Source organism: Pseudorasbora parva, chromosome 12, assembly GCF_024679245.1.
Source record: "Pseudorasbora parva isolate DD20220531a chromosome 12, ASM2467924v1, whole genome shotgun sequence".
Lineage (NCBI taxonomy): Eukaryota > Metazoa > Chordata > Actinopteri > Cypriniformes > Gobionidae > Pseudorasbora > Pseudorasbora parva.
In genome coordinates, this window is record NC_090183.1 from 275,001 (window position 1) to 300,000 (window position 25,000).

The 25,000-nt window shown below is 44.4% G+C and overlaps 1 protein-coding gene across 5 annotated transcripts in view; it reads right to left on the bottom strand.

Annotated features, from left to right (window-relative positions):
* Positions 1-25,000, bottom strand: part of LOC137093785 (ubiquitin carboxyl-terminal hydrolase 9X-like) — a 69,284-nt gene that overhangs the window by 22,867 nt on the left and 21,417 nt on the right. For all 5 annotated transcript variants that reach the window (XM_067458648.1, XM_067458650.1, XM_067458651.1 and 2 more), the window contains 19 exons: positions 23,623-23,829; positions 23,409-23,545; positions 20,899-21,032; positions 20,378-20,465; positions 19,954-20,296; positions 14,686-14,781; positions 14,361-14,572; positions 12,271-12,511; positions 11,596-11,745; positions 10,911-11,031; positions 9,593-9,723; positions 8,902-9,159; positions 8,341-8,466; positions 6,774-6,911; positions 5,388-5,554; positions 2,989-3,097; positions 2,682-2,828; positions 1,949-2,095; positions 332-539 (listed from right to left, as the gene is read on the bottom strand). In XM_067458648.1, the coding sequence (XP_067314749.1) occupies positions 332-539; positions 1,949-2,095; positions 2,682-2,828; positions 2,989-3,097; positions 5,388-5,554; positions 6,774-6,911; positions 8,341-8,466; positions 8,902-9,159; positions 9,593-9,723; positions 10,911-11,031; positions 11,596-11,745; positions 12,271-12,511; positions 14,361-14,572; positions 14,686-14,781; positions 19,954-20,296; positions 20,378-20,465; positions 20,899-21,032; positions 23,409-23,545; positions 23,623-23,829 (3,160 nt within the window). The remainder of the gene's footprint in view (positions 1-331; positions 540-1,948; positions 2,096-2,681; positions 2,829-2,988; positions 3,098-5,387; positions 5,555-6,773; positions 6,912-8,340; positions 8,467-8,901; positions 9,160-9,592; positions 9,724-10,910; positions 11,032-11,595; positions 11,746-12,270; positions 12,512-14,360; positions 14,573-14,685; positions 14,782-19,953; positions 20,297-20,377; positions 20,466-20,898; positions 21,033-23,408; positions 23,546-23,622; positions 23,830-25,000) is intronic.

The window sequence follows — 25,000 nt, forward strand, 5'->3', positions numbered from 1 at the left end:
TGGTCTTCCATTGATTTTATATCAGGTTAATGATATTTTCTATCCCCTCTCCCTAAACCTCCCCATCACACACACACACACACACACACACACATACACACACACCTCATCCCAGAAACATCTGCAGAACAATAGATCTAAATAAAAACTAGTTTTGGCCGATTTCTACACCTTTGTAACTAGTGAGGTCACAAAAAATGCCCCCACACACACGCACGCACGCACGCACGCACGCACACACGCACACACGCACACACACTCACACACACACACACTCACTCCGTCAAGGCCTTAGATAGTACATGTCAGTGTGTGTAATAACCTCACGTGCCTAGATAGTACATGTCAGTGAGCGCGTCGGCGATCTGCTTGAGGTTCCTCACACAGCCCACAGCCAGAGCCACGAGCAGCTCGAAGCCGGCGGTGATGGGGGCGGGGCTTCCGCACACCGGGATGGCCTGCTCCGCCGGGAACGCTCCGCTCTTCACATACTGCAGGTACACGTTAGACGCCGGGAAGATGAAGTCATCAATCAGCTCCTGCCACACACACACACACACATCAGGCGCAGATCAGGCCAACTTACCTTTCACCGCTAAAGAAGTTATTTTGCTCAAAAACAATCACGCTTATTAATCACGATTATTGAGCGCTGTTATTTTGCTAAAAATCGTAATCCCGATTTTTTTTGTGCTCAAAATCATAACCTTGTTGTCTGCCTAAATTAATTATAAATAAACATAATAAACTAGTCGGCTATTTGCAGCATATTATATGTTTTTGACCGGATTATTTGGCACTGAAATGAGTCTGACATGAGTCGGCTCTGACAGCAGTGCCTCACAAGCACCTGCGCAATATCATAATCCTATGATTTCACAAAATATAGTATTGGGTTGTCAACTAGTGATATCATCAACTTCTGAGGAATATGCAACATAAATTAGACTATTGTTTTAGTCATATGTATTATAATAACTGCGGTGCGTGTTGCACGTGCGGTGCGGTGCGTGTTGCGCGTGCGGTGCGTGTTGCGCGTGCGGTGCGTGTTGCGCGTGCGGTGCGTGTTGCGCGTGCGGCGCGTGTTGCGCGTGCGGTGCGTGTTGCGCGTGCGGCGCGTGTTGCGTTGCACGTGCGGTGCGTGTTGCGCGTGCGGTGCGTGTTGCGCGTGCGGTGCGTGTTGCGCGTGCGGTGCGTGTTGCGCGTGCGGTGCGTGTTGCGCGTGCGGTGCGTGTTGCACGTGCGGTGCGTGTTGCGCGTGCGGTGCGTGTTGCGCGTGCGGCGCGTGTTGCGTTGCACGTGCGGTGCGTGTTGCGCGTGCGGTGCGTGTTGCGCGTGCGGCGCGTGTTGCGTTGCACGTGCGGTGCGTGTTGCGCGTGCGGTGCGTGTTGCGCGTGCGGCGCGTGTTGCGTTGCACCTGCGGTGCGTGTTGCGCGTGCGGCGCGTGTTGCGTTGCACGTGCGGTGCGTGTTGCGCGTGCGGTGCGGTGCGTGTTGCGCGTGCGGTGAGTGTTGCGCGTGCGGTGAGTGTTGCGCGTGCGGTGAGTGTTGCGCGTGCGGTGCGTGTTGCGCGTGCGGTGAGTGTTGCGCATGCGGTGCGTGTTGCGCGTGCGGTATTCAGTATCAGTGATCAGTATTATAGTTTATAGAATTAAATAAAACCTGATTAATTAATGTTATTTGTATATTTAGTTGAGTAACTTTGATCATAATGTTAGTGTCCCCAACTGAGCAAGCCAAGCCAAAGGCGACCAAAGGAACCGAAACTCCATCAGGGCATGATGGAGAAAAATAAACCTTGGAGAAACCAGACTCAGTTCTCCTCTGGCCTATTAACACACAGTGGAGGATTATTATTCTGGCTAATCGATGGGGAGATTACAGCTCTAGAACAAACTACGGCAACTTCCTTTTCACAACCAAAAACAGTCTGGCTATAGGCCAGTCACCTTTATTAGATTAGCGCCTCCTTTCTCGCAGCCGATGTAGAATTTCTTCTCTGGCGTCTGAAAGGCCAGCAGCTCTTTGGTGACCCCCAGATGACCCTCCAGAATGGTCTCCTCCACACCCGTCTCGCTGGTCCTCTTCACCTCATCCTGATCGCCATTAAACCACAGAGAGTTAAAGCGGCTCTTAGTGCTGTAGTACTCAAGACCGCTCTTAAAGGGTTAGTTCAGCCAATAATGAAATGTCTGTCATTAACTTGTCTCCCTAATGTCGCTCCACACCCGTAAGACCTCCGCTCATCTTCACACACAGTTTAAGATATTTTATATTTAGTCCGAGAGCGTATGCAAGTGTATGCACACTATACTGTCCATGCCCAGAAAGGGAATAAAAACATCATCACAGTAGTCCATACGAGACATCAGTGGGTTAATTAGAGTCTCTTGAAGCATCCAAAATACATTTGGGTCCAAAAATAACAAAAACTACGACTTTATTATTGATGATTTGGATCGCCAATTATTCCCTTTCTGGACATGGACAGTATAGTGTGCATACACTTGCATACGCTCTCGGACTAAATATAAAATATCTTAAACTGTGTGTGAAGATGAACGGAGGTCTTATTTTTTGAAGGTCTTGGTCTGGTTTAGCTGGTCTTGGTCTTGGTCTGGTCTGGTCTCCATCACTATCGCCTCTCGACCCTCAGTCAGTGTGTGTGAGCTGTGGCCTCACCCGTATCCTCTTCAGCCAGTCGATCTCGTTGTTGAGCAGCACCTCCGCATTCGGGAGGTTTATGTTGCTGTTGAAGGCGTAGTTGAGTAAGTGGCGTAAGAGTGTGAAGTAATCTCCAGCCTGCTTCGCCCTTTCCTTAGCTGTGCTCTACAACAGCAGCAAACAATCATTAACAAGTGTGTGTGTGTGTGTGTGTGTGAGAGAGTGTGTGTGTGCTCACCCCCAGCACAGTGAAGAGGAGTGTGATGAAGAACAGTAGGGGTCTGTGTGTGTGTGTGTGCGTGTGTGTGTGTGTGTGTGTGCTCACCCCCAGCACAGTGAAGAGGAGTGTGATGAAGAACAGTAGGGGTCTGGGGCCCATACAGCACCTGGTGGCCATGAGGAAGAACTGCTCCTGAGCCATCTGCCGCACCGCTCTGAGGACACACAGCCGTTAGCAGCGCTCCTTAATCTGCCTTATTAATGCAATAATCAGCACCTCTGGGGAGGCTAATGATGATAATCAACTGCAGGCGGTCGAGCCTTTCCCTGTTTATCTCCTAAACTCTGGAACAGTCTTCCTAGCATTGTTGGGGAAGCAGACACACTCTGCCAGTTTAAATCTAGACTAAAAACACATCCCTTTACTACGGCACACACACACACAGAACATTATAACTTACATTATTCAGATCAGTTTAATGATTGCTAGGTTGCATTAACTAGGTCTCTCTGTTTGTCCCGAGGTTTACTTTTATGATGATAGATGCACTTTTATGATTGTAAAAAGCGCTATATAAATAAAGGTGATTTGACTAAAATAATCTGACTTTTGATTTTTAACCAGCGTTTGCATCTTGAGTTAAGAACGTGTCTGGACAGCAGGAAGGCCTGCGATAAACTGCTCATATGCAGCCATCACATCACTAATAGACCAGGAGTCCATCCGCATTAATCATCCCGAGATTAAACATGACCTCATGTGAACAATCAGATCATAATCATACCAATCATAACCCCAGTGGAATGTGTGGCGTATGCCGAGGTTAAGGGCAGTAAACAGGCATGTGAAGAACGGCATCTCTGACCAAAGCCAGCCTGTGCCCGTGACGAACACGCGTGACGAACACTCACGAACAATAAAGACATCGCACAACACGTGACATAAATGTGATGCAGTGTAAGTTACGATAATACGTCCATAGTTAACGCGTTAATGCAAATGAACTTTAACGGCACTAAATGTATTAACGCGCATTAACGCAGCGCGCATTTTCTGTTTGATCCATAGCCCGCAGTTGGAGAAATCGAGATCAGCCGTAGAAGTAAAGGATGCAGCAGCAAACATTAATAGGGAAAGAAAATGGTTAACATTAATATTCTAATCCAAAAGTGCAGTTATTGCCTATAAGCTACCAATATTTTCTGTTTAACCATACTAGACACCAGGTCGGAAGAAAAGTGTGTTTACACCGAGCCCATTCTCTGCAGTCGGAGCGCGATGCACTGAAGCTCACTCTCGCTCATGTCTGAGGGAAATCATTGACACATCACCACTTACAGTACATGTGTTATAGTGAACTAAATGCATTACAACCCTCTAAAACGAATCCACAGGTTACTTTTCAGAACAAGAGCGCTCCCGAGTCCGTGTTCTTCACACACACGCGCACACGCGAAATACCGGTAGTTCAATAGAGAGCGCGCATCTCTTAAAGGGGCCACGCTATATTCCTGCTCGTGGAATATGGACCTCCTCCAGTATGGTGTGGTACTGGTGCGCTCACAGGTCCGCATGACAGCTTTCACATTACCAGTTTTTCATACAACTGTGCCCTGCTCTGAACTAAACAGCCAGTAACACCACCTTTATTTATATTCTTAAAATAAGAGAAATCCCTGCTTATTCTGAGTTTTTACGCTTAGGCTTAAGAGACATCAACACGTTCTTTGATAAACATCTATGACCTTTGATAAACACCTAGTCTTCATGCTGTATTATTGATTATTATTGAATAAATATTATATGGTTTCACTAGTAATAGACATACATTTGCATAAAGCATGCATATTTGCCCATATACCCATGGTGATTAAAGTATTAAAAACGTAATTCAAACTTAATTTAAGATACATTTACAACATATAAAAATCTGATTAAATCGTGAGTTAACTCATGACATTCATGTGATTAATCGCGAGTTAACTCATGACAATCATGCGATTAATCGCGAGTTAACTCATGACAATCACGCGATTAATCGCGAGTTAACTCATGACAATCATGTGATTAATCGCGAGTTAACTCATGACATTCATGTGATTAATCGCAAGTTAACTCATGACAATCATGCGATTAATTGCGAGTTAACTCATGACATTCATGTGATTAATCACGAGTTAACTCATGACATTCATGTGATTAATCGCGAGTTAACTCATGACAATCATGCGATTAATTGCGAGTTAACTCATGACATTCATGTGATTAATCACGAGTTAACTCATGACATTCATGTGATTAATCGCGAGTTAACTCATGACAATCACGCGATTAATCGCGAGTTAACTCATGACAATCACGCGATTAATCGTGAGTTAACTCATGACAATCACGCGATTAATTAAGATTTAAGAACATTTAGATATTCAGAGTAGAAACGAGATGAAAACCGTGGGTAAGAAGAGCCTGTTTTGCGGTGTAAAGAGGGTTCAGTAAGCACGCACCGGCTCTGGCAGTGAAGCAGCAGGTCGATGATGAAGGTCTGCCAGGCCTTCTCTTTGCTGAGCGTGTCGAGGGCCGTGGGAAGCAGAGCGAAACACAAGGTCATGACCTCTAGCGCCTCACAGCACACCTGCTCATCTTCGGCATCCGGCTCGTTTCCGGCATTCGTCTGCGGAACAAACGAGCACATTTAAATGAGGAACCACAGCACTTGTGCAGACAGTGCACTGCAAAAAATGCCTTTCTTACTTAGTATTTTTGTCTTGTTTCTGGTCCAAACATCTAAACATTCTTACATTAAAGCCATATTCGCACGGGACTAGTATTATCTGGACCTCTGGTGATTTGTACTAATTGCAGAGGATGTCTGTGATATTAATCCCGTGCGAATCGGCCATGTCTGTAATTTATAAAGTAAAAATTACCCCTCAAATGACCGACCATATTTCCCCGAACACCGAGGTCCACTCATAATATCAGTCCCGTGCGGATCAGCATCTCTGTGATTTGGCCAGGATGAGGCGGACCGGATATCATTTTTGCAAGGATTTTGTTTCCTGTGCGCATTTCTATCTTTATCTTTCACAAAGAATGGAGTCTGCGTTCATAAAGCGCACCGTTATGAAGCCCACACGGATTATATTTTCACTTTAGAATGAGGGCCAATTTGGGAGTAAACTGATTGAATGGTGTGTTTAATATTAATATCCATACCATTCTTAATAAAAAACATAACAGTACAGTACAATGACAAGCTTGTTTAATGGGCGCTTTAACATTTATCTTTGAAACTGAATCTTCCGCCGTATATCGTCAGCTTCTCACTCGTGATAAATGAAGTCTGACTCGTGCTGTCTGTGCTCAGGTCAGGTTTTGGCATCTGTTCTCTAACTGAACGAAAATATGTTTATTACTATAAAATAATCAAAACGATATCGATGCCTGTTTATGATTTCATACAGCTATATCTATAATGAAAAAACATTACAAGTCTTGACATTGATAAGTCAGTAAATTCGAGTAAAATCACCGGCTTTGCTTATACCGTGCGAATAGTGCTTAAGCAACATTTACTAGACTAGCAAAAGTGATTGTCTTGTTTTTAGAACAAATAACTCTAAATGAAGAGAGTTTTTGCTTAAAATAAGATAAATAATCTGCCAATGGGGTGAGAAAAATAATCTTAATTCAAACAGAAAACAAGATTATTTTTCTCACCCCATTGGCAGATTATTTATCTTATTTTAAGCAAAAACTCTCTTCATTTTGAGTTATTTATAGTAAATGTTTCTTAATGTACGATTTTTTAGATATTTAGACTAGAAACAAGACAAAAATACTGAGTAAGAGAAGCCTTTTTGCCGTGTGGCGATGGTATGGAGTCGTGCCTTCTCGTAGATCTGGCTGATCTCTTCACTGGAGCTGAAGACCAGAGGCACCGCTCCACAGCCCGACGCCCAGACCATCTTCTGCACCGCTCGGATCACGCAGATGTCTGGGATGTACTTTGAGGCCTGGAAGAAGTTCTGTGCAATGTCAGAAAACAAAGACATCAGACGTTTATAAAGACCTCATCCTGCGACTTTAAAGGGTTAGTTCAGCCAAAAATGAAATGTCTGTCATTAACTCCTCTCCCTAATGTCGCTCCACACCCGTAAGACCTCCGTTCATCTTCACACACAGTTTAAGATATTTTATAACAAAAATGACTTTATTCAGCATTGGCTTCTCTTCCGGGTTTGTGTTCAATCCTCAAATAAAGATTCAAACGGTTATGAGTCAGTGAATCGATTCATGATTCGGATCGCGTGTCAAACTGCTGAAATCACGAGACATTGGCGATCCGAATCATGAATCGATTCGCTGACTCATAACCGTTTGAATCTTTATTTGAGGATTGAACACAAACGCGGAAGAGAAGCCAATGCTGAATAAAGTCGTAGTTTTTGTTATTTTTGGACCCAAATGTATTTTGGATGCTTCAAGAGACTCTAATTAACCCACTGATGTCTCATATGGACTACTGTGATGATGTTTTTATTCCCTTTCTGGACATGGACAGTATAGTGTGCATACACTTGCATACGCTCTCGGACTGAATATAAAATATCTTAAACTGTGTGTGAAGATGAGCGGAGGTCTGACGGGTGTGGAGCGACATTAGGGAGAGGAGATAATGACAGACATCTCCCTTTGGCTGAACCCTTTAAAGCTAGGGCTGTGCGATATTGAAGAAAAATGTGATATGCAATCTGCATTTCGAATGCGATATTCAGTACAATATCGCTATTAGTGTGTAAATCGGTTGAAATAATATATTTTTCAAAACTTTTAAAAACTGAGAATACCATTTGTGTGTCTTTCTGGGGAAAGAAAGCATCGCTACAACTTCCGAAAGTGACCAGCAGCGTTTTAGAATTAATGTCACAAATCTGACAATATAATTTTAACATCAATGTAAACAAACAGAAAAAAGTAATGCAAATATTTAAATACCAAAAACTCTTTGTATGACTTGGTAATATATAGTTATATCAACCTAACACTGAACATCCAGATAAACACAGACTCCGGAACTAGTGATGACGATTATTTGTGTTATGTTAATTAAAAATAAGAACTAAAAACAGTCTTCACATGAATTATACACCGATACGTCATAAAGCTACCGAGGTTATTCAGCCGAGAGCACTGAGGGATTTACTCTTGTGGTCTGTCACTTTAAGAGCTAACGCACGGATCCTATTAACACACATTTGGTTTCTTTTCCCAGCTGATATAGATAAGCATAAAGCATAACCGACTGGGTTTACACACATATTCATCAAGACAGCCATTTTATTCCCACTGTTGAAGTGGCCTATTAAACTCATTCAGATGAGTGCCGTTGTGATATGCATTTGCTATATTTCGATATATTGCACAGCCCTGTTTAAAGCGGTAAAGACCAGGCACCTCGTCTGAGATCTGCTGGGCCAATCGGATGGCCACGTTGCGAAGCATGCATTCGGAGGCGGGGTTGGGAATGCTCTGCAGGGCGTTCTGGAGCACCAGAGCCTGATCGTGAGTCGCCTGGTTAATCTGGAACACAAACAGAAGATCAGGATCAGAAGTCAAGGCAACTTTATTTATATCACGCTTCTCCAATCCTGATTGTGTCAAACAGCTTCAGTGTCAAACAGGACAATATTAAACAGAATTACATTTGGCTGTTGAGTGTGTGAGTCTGACCGGAGAGGTGGGGTTGGTGCCCTCCGCCACAGCCCTCACTGTGTGTGTGTGTGAGTCTGACCGGAGAGGTGGGGTTGGTGCCCTCCATGGCGGCCCTCACTATGTGTGTGTGTGTGTGTTTGAGTGTGTGTGTGTGTGTGTGTGTGTGTGTGTGTGTGAGTCTGACCGGAGAGGTGGGGTTGGTGCCCTCCATGGCGGCCCTCACTATGTGTGTGTGTGTGTGTTTGAGTGTGTGTGTGTGTGTGTGTGTGTGTGTGTGTGTGTGTGTGTGTGTGAGAGTCTGACCGGAGAGGTGGGGTTGGTGCCCTCCGCCACAGCCCTCACGTGCCCGAAGCCGACGGCCGTCAGCAGGAGTTTGGCGATCTTCAGCGCGTTCAGCTGAGCTCCGCGTCTCGTCTCCGCATCCGCCGCCGGCAGGAAGTTGTTCCTCGAGAGCATCCCCAGCACCAGAGGCAGCCCACCGCTCTTCAGGAAGTGGAACTGGAAGTCACTCGCTTCATCTCCCAGAGTCCCACTGGCCGGCATCAGCAGCGCATACACCACCTGAGAGTGTGTGTGTGGGTGAGAGAGGGAGAGAGTAGTTTTGTGAGGTGCCGTCATGCACAAACGCTGCCTGCAGAGTCACTGTCAGGTGAGGCAGCGAGGCAACGATGTGATCAAATACACTCAGCGCATTAACCCGCTCCACAGCGCCGCCCAGGGGATTGAGCTATAGCTGCGAGATTTAGAGGGACTTCTGATGGATCCACTGCATTTACAAACAGCAAATCAACGCAGTAAAATTCAAACAGTATTTTTAGCTTTCGAATATTAATTACAGATCGACTATTCGACTATTCGTGCACACCCCTAGTGTGTTTATTGCAAAAACGCGTTCAGAACACAAATCTTGAGTGTTTCAGCTTTCAAAGGGAGCAGAGTTCATGATAGTTTATTGAATAGTTTGTATAAACAAAAGTAAATGAAAGTGAGAGACCTCGGTGAGGTAGAGCACTTGAGAAGCGGACGGCCCGAAGAAGCGCGAGTCCAGCGTGGGGCTCAGACTGTTCTCTCCCAGCTTGGCATGATCCAGACATATGGCCCGAAGGTTCTCCACTGTAGTGGTATCTGCGAACACACACACACACACACACACACATTTCAGCTGCGCTCACACACTGACAAACACGCTCTTCTTCCTCAGTCATTGTGTCTCGTTTCCAGTCTAAATATCTAACAATTCTTAAATCAAGATGCATTTACTAGATCAGTAAAACGGCATAAGGTACCGTATTTTCCGGACTATAAGACGCACTTTTGTTCATAGTTTGGCTCGTCCTGCGACTTATAGTCCGGTGCGACTTATATATAAAATTTGATTCATACGGACTGACAAGAATAAACATTTAGCCGTGAGAGGGCGCTCTATGCTGCTCCTGTAGCCGACCCCTGAAGAAAATAACTGAAAACAGGAAACAACTCTTAACTTAAAGACAACAACTTAGCCTGAAAATAAACAAAATCTTATTCTGCAAATTACGAACAGTGGAGAACGATTCACACAGCGTTCGTCTCGCACGGCTGAGCCATCTTGCTTACAGTCCTCCATTAGCTTTCTTTGTTTTCTTCATTACAGTTAAAGACGTTGGACACCCATCAGACCTTCGCTCATCTTCAGAACACAGATGAAGATATTTTAGTGTAAAGCTGAGAAAGGCTTCAGATAGGCCTCCATTGGCATTCAGTCCAATCACAATCACTTGATGAAGCGGCGAATAGTTATTGTGCACAAAAAAAAATCTAAATAACGACTTTATCCGCCGAGTTCTTGTCTTCCGTGTCGGTCTCGCTCCTCCTCTTCTGGTCATGAACGGCGGATCGTCATATTCTCACGCATGCGTCGAGTTCACGACAATAACTCGGCGGATAAAGTCATTATTTAGATTTTTGCGCACAATAACTATTCTCACCGCTTCATCAAGTGATTGTGCAGCCGCTGTAGTGAGATGGGCTGTGTGTCGATGTGTTTAGGGCCTTTATTTTTGTAGGCAATAAACTGCCGTAACTTTAAAAGACAATATCTCCGTTTGCAGTGAACTTTCATCGCTGTTACTTTGCAGAGACTGTTAATGCTCAAGCAGCGACATTACACACTAACTAAAGTTACACAAGTCAAATCACACGCAAACACACCTTTAAGAATAATTAGATATTTGGACTGGAAACAAGAAAAAAATCCTGAATAAGAAGAGCATGTTTTGCAGCGAGTCCAGACGGCAGGTGACCCGGCGGGCGGGTTCTGGCGGGTTCTGTACCTGGAGGCATGAGCTTCATCAGCACTCGAGCTCCGTCTCGCAGTAATGGCATGTTTAAAGTGCAGCCCAGATCTGCAATCTGCCACAGGAAGGAGATGTAGCGCAGATGCAGAGACATGATCTGAGGAGACAACAACACTCAGCTCAGCAGGTTGTTGGAATTTTCCCACACGTAAATTCTGACCAATCGAAAAGCAGTTTAGGAAATACGCCACGGCCAATGAGTGATGTGGATGTTGTCACGTGCCTGCGTTTTAGTTCGTTTCAACTGGCTCGGACCAAAGCAAAAAGCTGAAAAATGCAACAATGTATAATTGTTTGCCCTTGGCTTGGACCAAATGAACCGAACTAGAGATGTGAAAGCAGCATAAAAATCTAAACACTCTTACATTAAGAAACATTTACTAGACAAGTACAAATTATTGTCTTGTTTTGGGAAAAATAACTCTAAATGAAGAGAGTTTTTGCTTAAAATAAGATAAATAATCTGCCAATGGGGTGAGAAAAATAATCTTGTTTTCTGTTTGAATTAAGATTATTTCTCTCACCCCATTGGCAGATTATTTATCTTATTTTAAGCAAAAACTCTCTTCATTTTGAGTTATTTTTCCCAAAACAAGACAATTACTTTTACTTGTCTACTCACACTCACACACACACACACACACACACACACAGGTCTCACCACTCCGGGCAGCCGGCTCTCCACCTCAGGGTTGGGCCCGTCGCTGTAGTGGTGTGTGTGGTTTGCTGGCGAGCCGGTGGAGGAGTCGGAGGAGCTGTCGGGGCTGGAGGCCATGTTGGCGCTGACCTGCGTGAGCTTCGCCGTGATGAGCTGCAGGAAGAGGCGGAGCCCGTTAGCAGAGGCTTCACCTCACACGGCTAATCACGCTGTTCTGACTCAGGAGTTTGGTCTCGTTTCCAGTCTAAATATCTAACAATTCTTCATTCAAGATGCATTTACTAGATCAGTGAAATGACGTGAGAAATTCTTTCTTGTTTTCTGGGGGAAAATATCTAAATGAAGTTTTTGCTTAAAACAGGCAAAATGATCTGCCAATGGGGTGAGAGAAATAATCTTATTTCTGATTGAAATCTTGTTTCTTTTTTCCGTCCCAAACAGAAACAAGATTATTTTTCTCACCCCATTGGCAGATCATTTTGCCTGTTATAAGCAAAAACTCACTTCATTTAGATATTTTTCCCCAGAAAACAAGAAAAAAATATCATGTCATTTTACTGATCTAGTAAATGCATCTTTATTTAAGAATATTTACATATACGGGCTGGAAACAAGTCAAAACTGCTAAATAAGAAGAGCATTTTTTGCAGTGCAAAGCAGAACCGGGTCTGAGCTCACAGTTTTATCTTTGAGGTTGAGCTGTCCAATCAGCCGGCGGTCGTCAGCGGGGTCCACGAGCTCTCCTCCAATGAACAGCTCCAGTTTGGTGTGTGTGCTGTTGGCTTTGATGCGCGTGAGGATGCAGCGGCGCACGGAGCCGATGGTGTCGTTGGTGTGGGACCAGATGTCCAGATCCTCCACCTGACGGCCCTGATTAGGAAACCTCACCACCAGGCTCATGTGCTTCCCACGGAACGCCCTGAACACACACACACACACACACACACACACACACACAATCAGACTCAAACCTTCCAGTACTCGTATATATTTACCAGGTTTGTAGTAGGCATTGCTCGATACCACAACTCTGGCTTCAGTACAGTATTGATGTTAAACCGACACCACACGGCCTGATATTAGCGCGGTATATTCCACACGAATGAGTAAATTATGCAAGTTTTGAGTTTATAAAGTGGGAAATTACAAATGTTTATTAGTAAATTAATCAGCAACTTTTATCACATCAGATCAGTCATTCGAAAACTTTCTTATGAGAAATAATTTCAGCAAAAATCTCTCAAATTATTAAATTGCTCCTGGTTTCAGAAGACGTCGCACGACACTAAAGCGATCTGCATAATCCGAGTCAACATTTCACGCTCGTCTCGCGACGGATAACGCAAATCATTTGATCATTCAAGCGATTTTATAGCATTTCGTAATAACAGTTACAGGAGATATGAGCTCATAACGACACACACACACACGCCTGTAACCTAGAGCTCACACATTACGTTTCCTTAAACAGTCAAACACACAGATTGATGTACAATTGTCCGTCTTTAGTGAGTATTCACACACACACAGGCGGTCGTGTCTAACACGAATGTAAACAGTGCAATAGTATGCCTGCAAATATTATGAGATCTAAACGCAATTGGTTGAAACGGACGCTGGAGATTTTGTGATATTCGGTCTTATGTTAGGCTGTGTGTGTGTGTGCGCTGATCAGTGTTAATTAAAGGAGAATAAATGTCTAAATGAGATGGTCTGAATGATCACTGACCTGTCGATCGCTTCAGAAGTCTTAAAGTCAGGATAGTGCCAGATGCTGCTTGGCTGGGCTTGATGGCTCTTCATCAGTTTTATAAGCAAAGTAATTACACATCTCACTTCTACTCCTCTCTTTATTAATTCGTTTTGGGCATCTTGAGTGAGATTCGACTGCTTTATCCATTTTGTTCGTCTGTGTTGTCGTCACATTTGCCGGTTGTCTCGGGTCAGTTTGTGTAGTGCTGCCATCTAGCGGTGAACTTCGGGACAGCAGCATATACCGAAATGTGCAAAATCATGATATCATACCGATTTAAATAACCTATATATATCTGTATTTTTCCAGTAGCGGTATACTGCACATCCCTAGTTTGTAGTCAGTATTAATGCAGTCAGACAGTGATACCAATATACCAAATTCAATATACACCGTATTGATGTTGCACACTTGTACAGGAACGCAGATTGTAAATCCGCCTTTCCAGTGCACCCAACATTCGGACACGCCTGTCGGAAATCGCCCCTAGTGGCATTCGCACGGAAATGTCATTAAGATCGTGCAGGGCAAGGAGAGAAGCTCTTCCTCGCGGCCTCTGAAACCCCAGTCTGTGTGATATTACTGTGGAATAGTACAGAGGCTGTATTAAGAAAAAAGAGGTTTGGAAGAAAGTTAGTGAGGTTGTCGGGTTGTCAGGTGTGTTTTGTTTGTCAAATATGCTGAATGTATGTAAGGATCTCATTAAATTCCTCTCGTGAGACCCGAAAATATTCACGAAAATCTTCCACGTTAAGGCGCAGCTGAACGGTGATTTATCTTATTTTAAGCAAAAACTCTCTTCATTTTGAGTTATTTTCCCCCAAAACAAGACAATTACTTTTGCTTGTCTAGTAAATACTTCTTGTTTTAATAATTTTTAGATGTTTGGACTAGAAAAAAGACAAAAACACTGAGGAAGAAGAGCAGTTTTGCAGTGCGGTTCAGACACTAGGGCGGGGCTTGATTGTGTCCGTGTGGCGTGATTGGCCGGCTGTGGTGGCCCCGCCCCTCTCACCTGGACATGGGCAGGATGGAGCGCTCCTCGGTGTAGTCGCTGTCGCACTCGGTGATGTATTCCCTGAGCACCGTCAGCACGCGCACCATGCGGAGGGCCTCCTGCCGGGCACAGTTCAGGCTGTCCTTATCCCCCTCCAGCACACACAGCGTGTCATACGACGCCTTCAGCCGCTCAAAGCACGACTGGATGAAGTCCTCATGGATCTCCACCTGGGAGGAGCAGCAGCGGGTCACACGGGTGTGTGTGTGTGAGAGTGTGTGTGTGTGTGTGTGTGTGTGTGTGTGTGTGTGTGTGTGTGTGTGAGAGAGGAAGGAAGGCTCACCCGATTGACCTGTAGCTTTGGGCCGAGGTTGGTGTATATTTCCTTCAGCAGGTCTATAGCCCGAGTGGCGATGTCATCACTGCCCTGGATCACAACCTGTGGAAAGAAATCAACACCTGTGGGTTAGGGTGAGGAGATCAACACCTCTGGGTTAGGGTGAGGAGATCAACACCTGTGGGTTAGGGTGAGGGGATCAACACCTGTGGGTTAGGATGAGGAGATCAACACCTCTGGGTTAGGGTGAGGAGATCAACACCTCTGGGTTAGGGTGAGGAGATCAACACCTCTGGGTTAGGGTGAGGAGATCAACACCTCTGGGTTAGGGTGAGGAGATCAACACCTCTGGGTTAGGGTGAGGGGATCAACACCTGTGGGTTAGGGTGAGGAGATCAACACCTGTGGGTTAGGGTGAGGAGATCAACACCTCTGGGTTAGGGTGAGGAGATCAACACCTCTGGGTTAGGGTGAGGAGATCAACACCTCTGGGTTAGGGTGAGGAGATCAACACCTGTGGGTTAGGGTGAGGAGATCAACACCTCTGGGTTAGGGTGAGGAGATCAACACCTCTGGGTTAGGGTGAGGAGATCAACACCTCTGGGTTAGGGTGAGGAGATCAACACCTGTGGGTTAGGGTGAGGAGATCAACACCTGTGGGTTAGGGTGAGGAGATCAACACCTCTGGGTTAGGGTGAGGAGATCAACACCTGTGGGTTAGGGTGAGGAGATCAACACCTGTGGGTTAGGGTGAGGAGATCAACACCTCTGGGTTAGGGTTAGGAGATCAACACCTGTGGGTTAGGGTGAGGAGATCAACACCTCTGGGTTAGGGTGAGGAGATCAACACCTCTGGGTTAGGGTGAGGAGATCAACACCTCTGGGTTAGGGTGAGGAGATCAACACCTCTGGGTTAGGGTGAGGAGATCAACACCTCTGGGTTAGGGTGAGGAGATCAACACCTGTGGGTTAGGGTGAGGAGATCAACACCTCTGGGTTAGGGTGAGGAGATCAACACCTGTGGGTTAGGGTGAGGAGATCAACACCTCTGGGTTAGGGTTAGGAGATCAACACCTGTGGGTTAGGGTGAGGAGATCAACACCTCTGGGTTAGGGTGAGGAGATCAACACCTGTGGGTTAGGGTGAGGAGATCAACACCTGTGGGTTAGGGTGAGGAGATCAACACCTCTGGGTTAGGGTTAGGAGATCAACACCTGTGGGTTAGGGTGAGGAGATCAACACCTCTGGGTTAGGGTGAGGAGATCAACACCTGTGGGTTAGGGTGAGGAGATCAACACCTCTGGGTTAGGGTGAGGAGATCAACACCTGTGGGTTAGGGTGAGGAGATCAACACCTCTGGGTTAGGGTGAGGAGATCAACACCTGTGGGTTAGGGTGAGGAGATCAACACCTGTGGGTTAGGGTGAGGAGATCAACACCTCTGGGTTAGGGTGAGGAGATCAACACCTCTGGGTTAGGGTGAGGAGATCAACACCTCTGGGTTAGGGTGAGGAGATCAACACCTGTGGGTTAGGGTGAGGAGATCAACACCTGTGGGTTAGGGTGAGGAGATCAACACCTCTGGGTTAGGGTTAGGAGATCAACACCTGTGGGTTAGGGTGAGGAGATCAACACCTGTGGGTTAGGGTGAGGAGATCAACACCTCTGGGTTAGGGTGAGGAGATCAACACCTCTGGGTTAGGGTGAGGGGATCAACACCTCTGGGTTAGGGTGAGGAGATCAACACCTCTGGGTTAGGGTGAGGAGATCAACACCTGTGGGTTAGGGTGAGGAGATCAACACCTGTGGGTTAGGGTGAGGAGATCAACACCTCTGGGTTAGGGTGAGGAGATCAACACCTCTGGGTTAGGGTGAGGAGATCAACACCTCTGGGTTAGGGTGAGGAGATCAACACTTGTGGGTTAGGGTGAGGAGATCAACACCTGTGGGTTAGGGTGAGGAGATCAACACCTGTGGGTTAGGGTGAGGAGATCAACACCTGTGGGTTAGGGTGAGGAGATCAACACCTCTGGGTTAGGGTGAGGAGATCAACACTTGTGGGTTAGGGTGAGGAGATCAACACCTCTGGGTTAGGGTGAGGGGATCAACACCTCTGGGTTAGGGTGAGGAGATCAACACCTGTGGGTTAGGGTGAGGAGATCAACACCTCTGGGTTAGGGTTAGGAGATCAACACCTGTGGGTTAGGGTGAGGAGATCAACACCTCTGGGTTAGGGTGAGGAGATCAACACCTGTGGGTTAGGGTGAGGAGATCAACACCTGTGGGTTAGGGTGAGGAGATCAACACCTCTGGGTTAGGGTTAGGAGATCAACACCTGTGGGTTAGGGTGAGGAGATCAACACCTCTGGGTTAGGGTGAGGAGATCAACACCTGTGGGTTAGGGTGAGGAGATCAACACCTCTGGGTTAGGGTGAGGAGATCAACACCTGTGGGTTAGGGTGAGGAGATCAACACCTCTGGGTTAGGGTGAGGGGATCAACACCTCTGGGTTAGGGTGAGGAGATCAACACCTCTGGGTTAGGGTGAGGAGATCAACACCTGTGGGTTAGGGTGAGGAGATCAACACCTCTGGGTTAGGGTGAGGGGATCAACACCTCTGGGTTAGGGTGAGGAGATCAACACCTCTGGGTTAGGGTGAGGAGATCAACACCTGTGGGTTAGGGTGAGGAGATCAACACCTCTGGGTTAGGGTGAGGAGATCAACACCTCTGGGTTAGGGTGAGGAGATCAACACTTGTGGGTTAGGGTGAGGAGATCAACACCTGTGGGTTAGGGTGAGGAGATCAACACCTGTGGGTTAGGGTGAGGAGATCAACACCTGTGGGTTAGGGTGAGGAGATCAACACCTCTGGGTTAGGGTGAGGAGATCAACACTTGTGGGTTAGGGTGAGGAGATCAACACCTCTGGGTTAGGGTGAGGGGATCAACACCTCTGGGTTAGGGTGAGGAGATCAACACCTGTGGGTTAGGGTGAGGAGATCAACACCTCTGGGTTAGGGTGAGGAGATCAACACCTCTGGGTTAGGGTGAGGAGATCAACACCTCTGGGTTAGGGTGAGGAGATCAACACCTGTGGGTTAGGGTGAGGAGATCAACACCTGTGGGTTAGGGTGAGGAGATCAACACCTCTGGGTTAGGGTGAGGAGATCAACACCTCTGGGTGAGGAGATCAACACCTCTGGGTTAGGGTGAGGGGATCAACACCTGTGGGTTAGGGTGAGGAGATCAACACCAGTGCAGTTTGGTCTGAGTCCGCAGAGCTCGTGTTCAGGAGAGTAAAGCCGTCACTCACTTCTCGGAATAAAAAATGCACTTGTCCAGAAAAGTTTCATTATTCAAGTTATTCTGGAGCAATATTCTCACCAGTGTTCAATCAGAATATGGGCATTTTAAATCTGCATATTTGAGATATTTTACCTTTTATAAAGGGCATCTCCCCACTAATCATATTAAAATAATAAGCTATGCTTCAGGTTTCATTTTATATTGTTAAATTTGATCAATACATTAAATTAAAATAAGACACTATAGGGCTGTTAGATTTATATTTTTTAATAAACAAATAAGAAATGTTGACAAGTATATGAAACTAAACCACCAGTAGGTGGCAGCAGGTGAGTCTGAGTCGATTCATCCAAACGATTCATTCAAACACTGAATCGTTCAGTAACACACACACACACACACACACACACAAACACACACACACACACACAAACACAAACACAAACACAGTTTTTGTGAGATGCGTTATGGTTCTGCTGTGATATTTTTGCTGCTGAAATAGAACAAAAACAGTCAATATTGACCAAAAATGTAAGTGACTAATGTTAATTAATAGTTTATGGAGCTGTCGTATGAAATCAGTGTCGTTTTCAGTGGTGATGGTGTTCAGGAACACACACTCTTAGTCATGTGATGTTGTTTAACTGCATCGTGTTATAAATATATAAACTGCACATATTGAATGTTTAGCTCAGTTTCTCAGTTTCTCAGTGTCTCGTGTGTTGTGATTTGTCCGCAAGAGGCTGCGGAGCGTCAACAGCGCCACCTTCAGGTCATTATATATTATATTATTAGCCACTATCAATCGACACTTACACTAAATTAATGATCATTCTTGCATTTTGGCGATTCGCTCGTTATTTATTTGTTATTGGCGTTTTAATCAGTCAAGTAAAATTCTCTTTCACTCGTCCTTGAGTGAAACTCGTCAAAAAATCCACTGGACAAGCGCTAATGTCGAACACTGAAATGTGATCTGACCCCCGAGACTGCTAGCCGCATTAGTAATGAGGGAAATCCATCATCATAGTGTGTGTGTGTGTGTGTTTAAATGAGCTAAAATAAGCTGATAACATCACTGTTTTCTCCAGAACGACTGTACAGCCAAATCTAATTCTGCTGCAGTATTGTCCTGTTTAACACTGAAGCTGCTCTGACACAATCGGTGCTGGAGAAGCGCGATAGAAATAAAGATATTTGACTGGTGTTGTATCGACACCCAGATGGCAGGAGTCAATCTTTTCAGGGCCTGAAGTTCAGCTGGGGATTCTGGGTATCAGGTATAATTTTACTGTTCATTACAATCCTCAGTATATCGTCTATCAATAACATCGCCTCGTGGCTTAAACACTCTTCTTATTTAGTATTTTTGTCTTGTTTCCAGTCTAAATATCTAACAATTCTTAAAGTAAAATGACATATAATCTTACAGTAACACTTTATTTTAGGGTTCAGTTGTTATTTTAGGGTTCATGTATATTACTATGATATTGTCTGTGTATTAGCACTTCTAAAGCTCATATTAAAGCCTTATTCTGCATGAGCTTACTCTACATCCCTTAATCCGACCCAATACCTAAACTTAAACGCTACAAAAACTACCTTACTAACTATTAATAAGCAGTAAATTAGGAGCTTATTGAGGCAGAAGGCGGAGTTAATAGTGGATGTTTGTTCCCTATAACTGAAGTGTTACTGATATTTTTTCGTTTTGTTGAAAATAAAATCAAAATGAAGAGAGTTTTTGCTTAAAATAAGATAAATAATCTGCCAATGGGGTGAGAAAAATAATCTTAATTCAAACAGAAAACAAGATTATAACAAGGTTATTTTCCCCCAAAACAAGACAATTTTTACTTGTCCAGTAAATGTTTCTTAATGTAAGTTTTTTGATATTTAGAAACAAGACAAAAATACTGAGTAAGAAGAGCATTTTTAGCAGTGCATGTGTGTGTGTGTGTGGCTTTACCCTCCACAGGTAATCTAGCCCGATGAGCTCCAGGTCGTCCATCATGTAGGCTCGCCGCTTGGCCACCAGCTTGCCCTCTCTGCAGTTTACGGCTTTAAAGAAGCGCTCGAAGCACTTCATGCCGTTCTCCGTCAGTAATGTCGGATCCAGCTGCAGCACGTTACTCTCGAAGAAGTCCTTGTTGATATCCGGGTCCAGATCCGGCTCGTCTCCCATGAGTTTGGAGTACCATTTAAAGCAGGCCTCGCGGTCGCACAGGAAGGCAGCGTTCTCCGCCAGACACTTCCAGATCTGCTTGGCCTGCGGAGCACAAAGCCAAAGCTGGCCGTCCTTCAGCAGAAACCTGCATCAGAAGCGTTAGTGTGAGAGATCGGGAGACGTTTGTCAAACATCTGCCTGTGTGTGAGACGAGAGCATCACTGACCGCAGGAAGTTGAGTCTCTCTTGCACTTCCTGAACATGGCTGTAGCGGCTGCCCTCCCGAACCGTCTGCGGATCGAAGCCTGCATGCTCTGAGACAGACGATTACAACAGGTGTGTTCACATGCACTCAGACTCTCAAATCTCTCTTTAATGAACCCTGGCTCACGTGTGCATTAAATAAATCCAGTTGCGAAAACAATCCCGGAAGAGAAGCCAATGCTGAATAAAGTCGTAGTTTTTGTTATTTTTGGACCCAAATGTATTTTGGATGCTTCAAGAGACTCTAATTAACCCACTGATGTCTCATATGGACTACTGTGATGATGTTTTTATTCCCTTTCTGGACATGGACAGTATAGTGTGCATACACTTGCATACGCTCTCGGACTAAATATAAAATATCTTAAACTGTGTGTGAAGATGAGCGGAGGTCTTACGGGTGTGGAGCGACATTAGGGAGAGGAGTTAATGACAGACATTTCATTGTTGGCTGGACTAACCCTTTAAGATCATAACACTGACCTTTGGAGAACTGCCTCATGTTCTCCATGTACGCGGACAGGTTTTCGGCCACCAGTGTGACGAGCGCGTGATTGTGCTGGAGCTGGTTGATCAGATCGTGGCGGTAGAAGACGTGTGGACTCCTCTGCGTCTGACTGCACCAGAGACAAAACACAATCACACACACACACACAGATGGGGAACACCTGAGATTAACCCTGCGGCCCAATACACACACTATCCACACTAAAGAGTGTTCAAAATAAGAATTAGTATGTCCCGAATTGCAGTGTGTGGAAAAGAGTATTCCAAAGATACTCGGATAGTTTATTATTTCTGGTCAGAATCCGAAGTGCGGATCGACACACACTCTAACGGCTCATATTACCCACAACCCACTGCGAGTCGGACGAGGGTTCAATCAGAACTACAAACGCGAATGTAAAAAAAGTGTTAAAAACTACAAACATGGCGGATGTGCGAGTCCGACGGTTAAGTAGAGAGGTTTAGATAAAGGGGTTTGAGTGATCAATCATCAGTATTTAACCTGACTAAAGATATTTGTTCAGTGTTGTCCACATTATATCTCACCTGAGCAGCAGTGAGCACTTGTGTAATGACACGTTTGGCCATTAACTTTTAAATGCATCATTATATTTAAACTGCAAACACACGAGGAGCCTCAGCATTAAAGACACACACATGGCAGATCAACGAGCGGCTACACTTCTCTCCCATACGGCAGGAGATTAAACTGAGGCCCCGTCCACACGAAGCCAGAGCTTTTCGTATCTGATCTTTTTTTTCCTTGTTTCAAGAAATATCTGCGTCCACACAAGAGCAATAAAAACGACTAAAACGATGTAGTATGTGTGCCAGGCCAGTGTGTGGCGCTGTAATTCTCCCACAGAAATACACTAAACACGGAGAAGAAGAGTTGTGGCTAGAAGGGGTAAAGCAGAGGTCGGAGGTGAGGCACAATCTCACGATAAAATAACAATAAATACATGTGCTGCTTAACAGATGTGTTTTATTAACGCCTACACCGACCCCGACCCTGAACACACCCTTACAGTACTGCAGATACGGTCATTAAATGAGGCGATATTGATGAGCTCATGCCCAGAGCCGTAGCTTTATCCCTTAACTCTTCACCGTGCCAAACGTAGTGTGATGACATCACCGTTTCACAAAATATACGGATTGGCTGTACACACGAAAACGGCAGATTGGCGTTTTTAGATTTACCCACTTTGGAACCCGGTTTCAAAAAATATCGGATTCATGCTTCCCAAACGCCGGATCCGTGCGGACGAAACGCTGATACGGTACAAAATGTATACGCACACAGCTAAACGCGTCTCCGTGTGGACGGGGCCTGACTGTGGAGGATGTGAACTGTGTGATGATTGACAGGTGACGGGATGCTCGTAACTAAGCAGCAGAGTCCGTTAAAGATGGCGCAGTAGTCCCGAAGCTTGCGGACTCTTCTGCTGCACACTCAGAACTATACACTTTTACTTCACAAAAAGAGGACAGACTTTTAGGATTCAGTATACGGTGCCAAAAATGCTTTTCTTTCTTAATATTTTTGTCTATAAGCTTCCCTGTAGCTCAAACAGTAGAGTGTGGCGCTAGCAACGCCAAGGTCATGGGTTCGATTCCCAGGGAAAGCAAGAACTGATAAAAATGTAAAATGTGTGCCTTAAAATGCAATGTAAGTCGCTTTGGATAAATGCGTCTGCCAAATGCACAAATTTAAATGTAAATGTCTTGTTTCTACTCCAAACATCTAAACAGTCTTAAAACTAGAAACATTTACTAGACAAGCAAAAGTGATTGTCTTGTTTTGGGAAAAATAACTCAAAATGAAGAGATTCTCTTCTGCTACACACTCTTGAAAAATAATCTTGTTTTCTGTTTGAATTAAGATTATTTTTCTCACCCCATTGGCAGATTATTTATCTTATTTTAAGCAAAAACTCTCTTCATTTTGAGTTATTTTCCCAAAACAAAACAATAATTTTTTACTTGTCAAGTACATTTTTCTTAATGTAAGAATATTTCAATATTTAGACTAGACTAGAATTTTTGACATAAAAGCTTACAGAAGCTACATTTTTGAGAGAATCGTCCTCAAATTTTAATCAAAGCATGATCAGACATTCAGTTTTATATTTAGGTTATTTTCAGGGCATTAAAATTAAAATCTCATATTTTTTCCATAAGGGAATAATAAAAAAATTAAAATGTGAGTCACTTACATGCATATTTCCCCTTTTTAATCTGTCCCTATACTACTTTGAGTTATTATGACTTTTGGGTAACATAATTTGAAGTGTCTAGTTTAAAATAAGACCACATTTATGGATATAGACCATAGGGTTTAAGAGCTGCAGACATTTTTATTTGGGGTATGTCATTTTTTAATTTATTTCTTGGCGCAGGGCGAAGGTTAAGAGGTAAGAAAAGCATATTTTGCAGTGTAGGTGAATTGGGAGTCCGCATTAGACACCTGCTCCAGAGCTCACCTGAGGTTCTGAGGAGCTTCTCCAAATAAGCTGCAGATCTCCCTGATCTGCTTCAGAGCCGGAATCACCCACTTATCGTTCGTCCGGAGCTCCTCGATGAAGCGATCGATCCACTGCATCTTCTGGGTGTCGCGGTCCTGTCGCAGAAATAAACACAGTAAAGAGAGAAGGGCAGGTGCATGCTGGGAAAGACTGCACTGAGCTGGAGTCTGACCTGAGAGCAGCTGTAGTCCAGGATCTTGATGTGGGCGCTCAGGGCCTGGTCCATGATATCGACCGGCACATCGTCACTATGAGCCAGATTCCACAGCAGATTGAGAACCTTATGAGCCATGACTCCATCCTTATCATCCTCCGCCAGCCTGCGGATCAACTCCAGAAGCTTCTCCCGCTGCTTTTTACTCGCGTTCGTCCAACTCGCCTGCCAGACCATAAGCACAGAGGTCAAAGGGTTACCTGTGTCTCAACAACACTGCAAAAAATGCTCTTCTTATTTAGGATTTTTTTCTTGTTTCTAGATAAATAAAATGAAATAAGATTTTTTTTCTTGTTTTCTGGAGGGTGTAAGACTGAAAAAACTAGTATATGCCGAAATGTCTGAATGAAGAACAAGGACTCTCTGAGAAAATAAAGGAAATTAACATCTGAACTGTCCCTCACACACCACTGGAGACGCAAGTCTCACCTCACTATCAGCTAATCTACATCTTTCCCTGTTGACCCCCTCTCCCCCAATTCCTTCCCTGTCTCATGCTGAGATCACCTGAAAATACACACAAAATCTCTATATTACAATGTCAATCCACACGATACAGTATTATATGTGTTTGATATCGTTTGAAATGTAATACAAATATCTCAACTCCACAGAAGTTAACCAAAAGATAATCAATGTTTTAAGAGTTTAAAGATATCTTGTCTTAGTTTGGTGGGTGTGGCTTTCAGCCATTTGGCCTTTACATCAATACAAGTCTTGATCAATGCAAATTCCCATTGTGCACTCGTGTTTACATTTGAAAGAGTTTGTGCATTTGTTTCTGGGTATTTAAGGAAATGTTGCAAAGAGCTCAGGGCTTGACACTTTAAACTGGTCAGCCCGTAATGTTGGATGTCTCAAAATAGCCAGCATTATGTAGTTTTCAGAAGTCAGGTATACATTTCATTCTTTACTTCAGACTATTTGATGTTATATATGGATTACCTTTGAATTGACTATGTAATTGGCTTTATACATTTACCTGACTGTTAATAAATTGTTACACTTTGATTGATTCTGACTTGCTCTGGAATTATTCAGGTTGGGTATAATTTCAACAAAGGGTTAAACGGAATAATTAAATGTGTACGTAAACTATTAAAAATGAATGACCAAATAACCAATTGGCATTCAAACCTAAATTCTAAATTATCATTAAATGGAGTCAGATAACGAGGAATTGTAATAAAATCCCCTTTTCCCCGCTGAAAAGACGAACGCGCAGCGACCTTCACCCGCCGATCGTTAGCCTCCATTGGGACGATTTGGGCGGCCTTACAAGGGGAAAATCTAAATGAAGTGAGTTTTTACTTAAAACAAGCAAAATTGTCTGCCA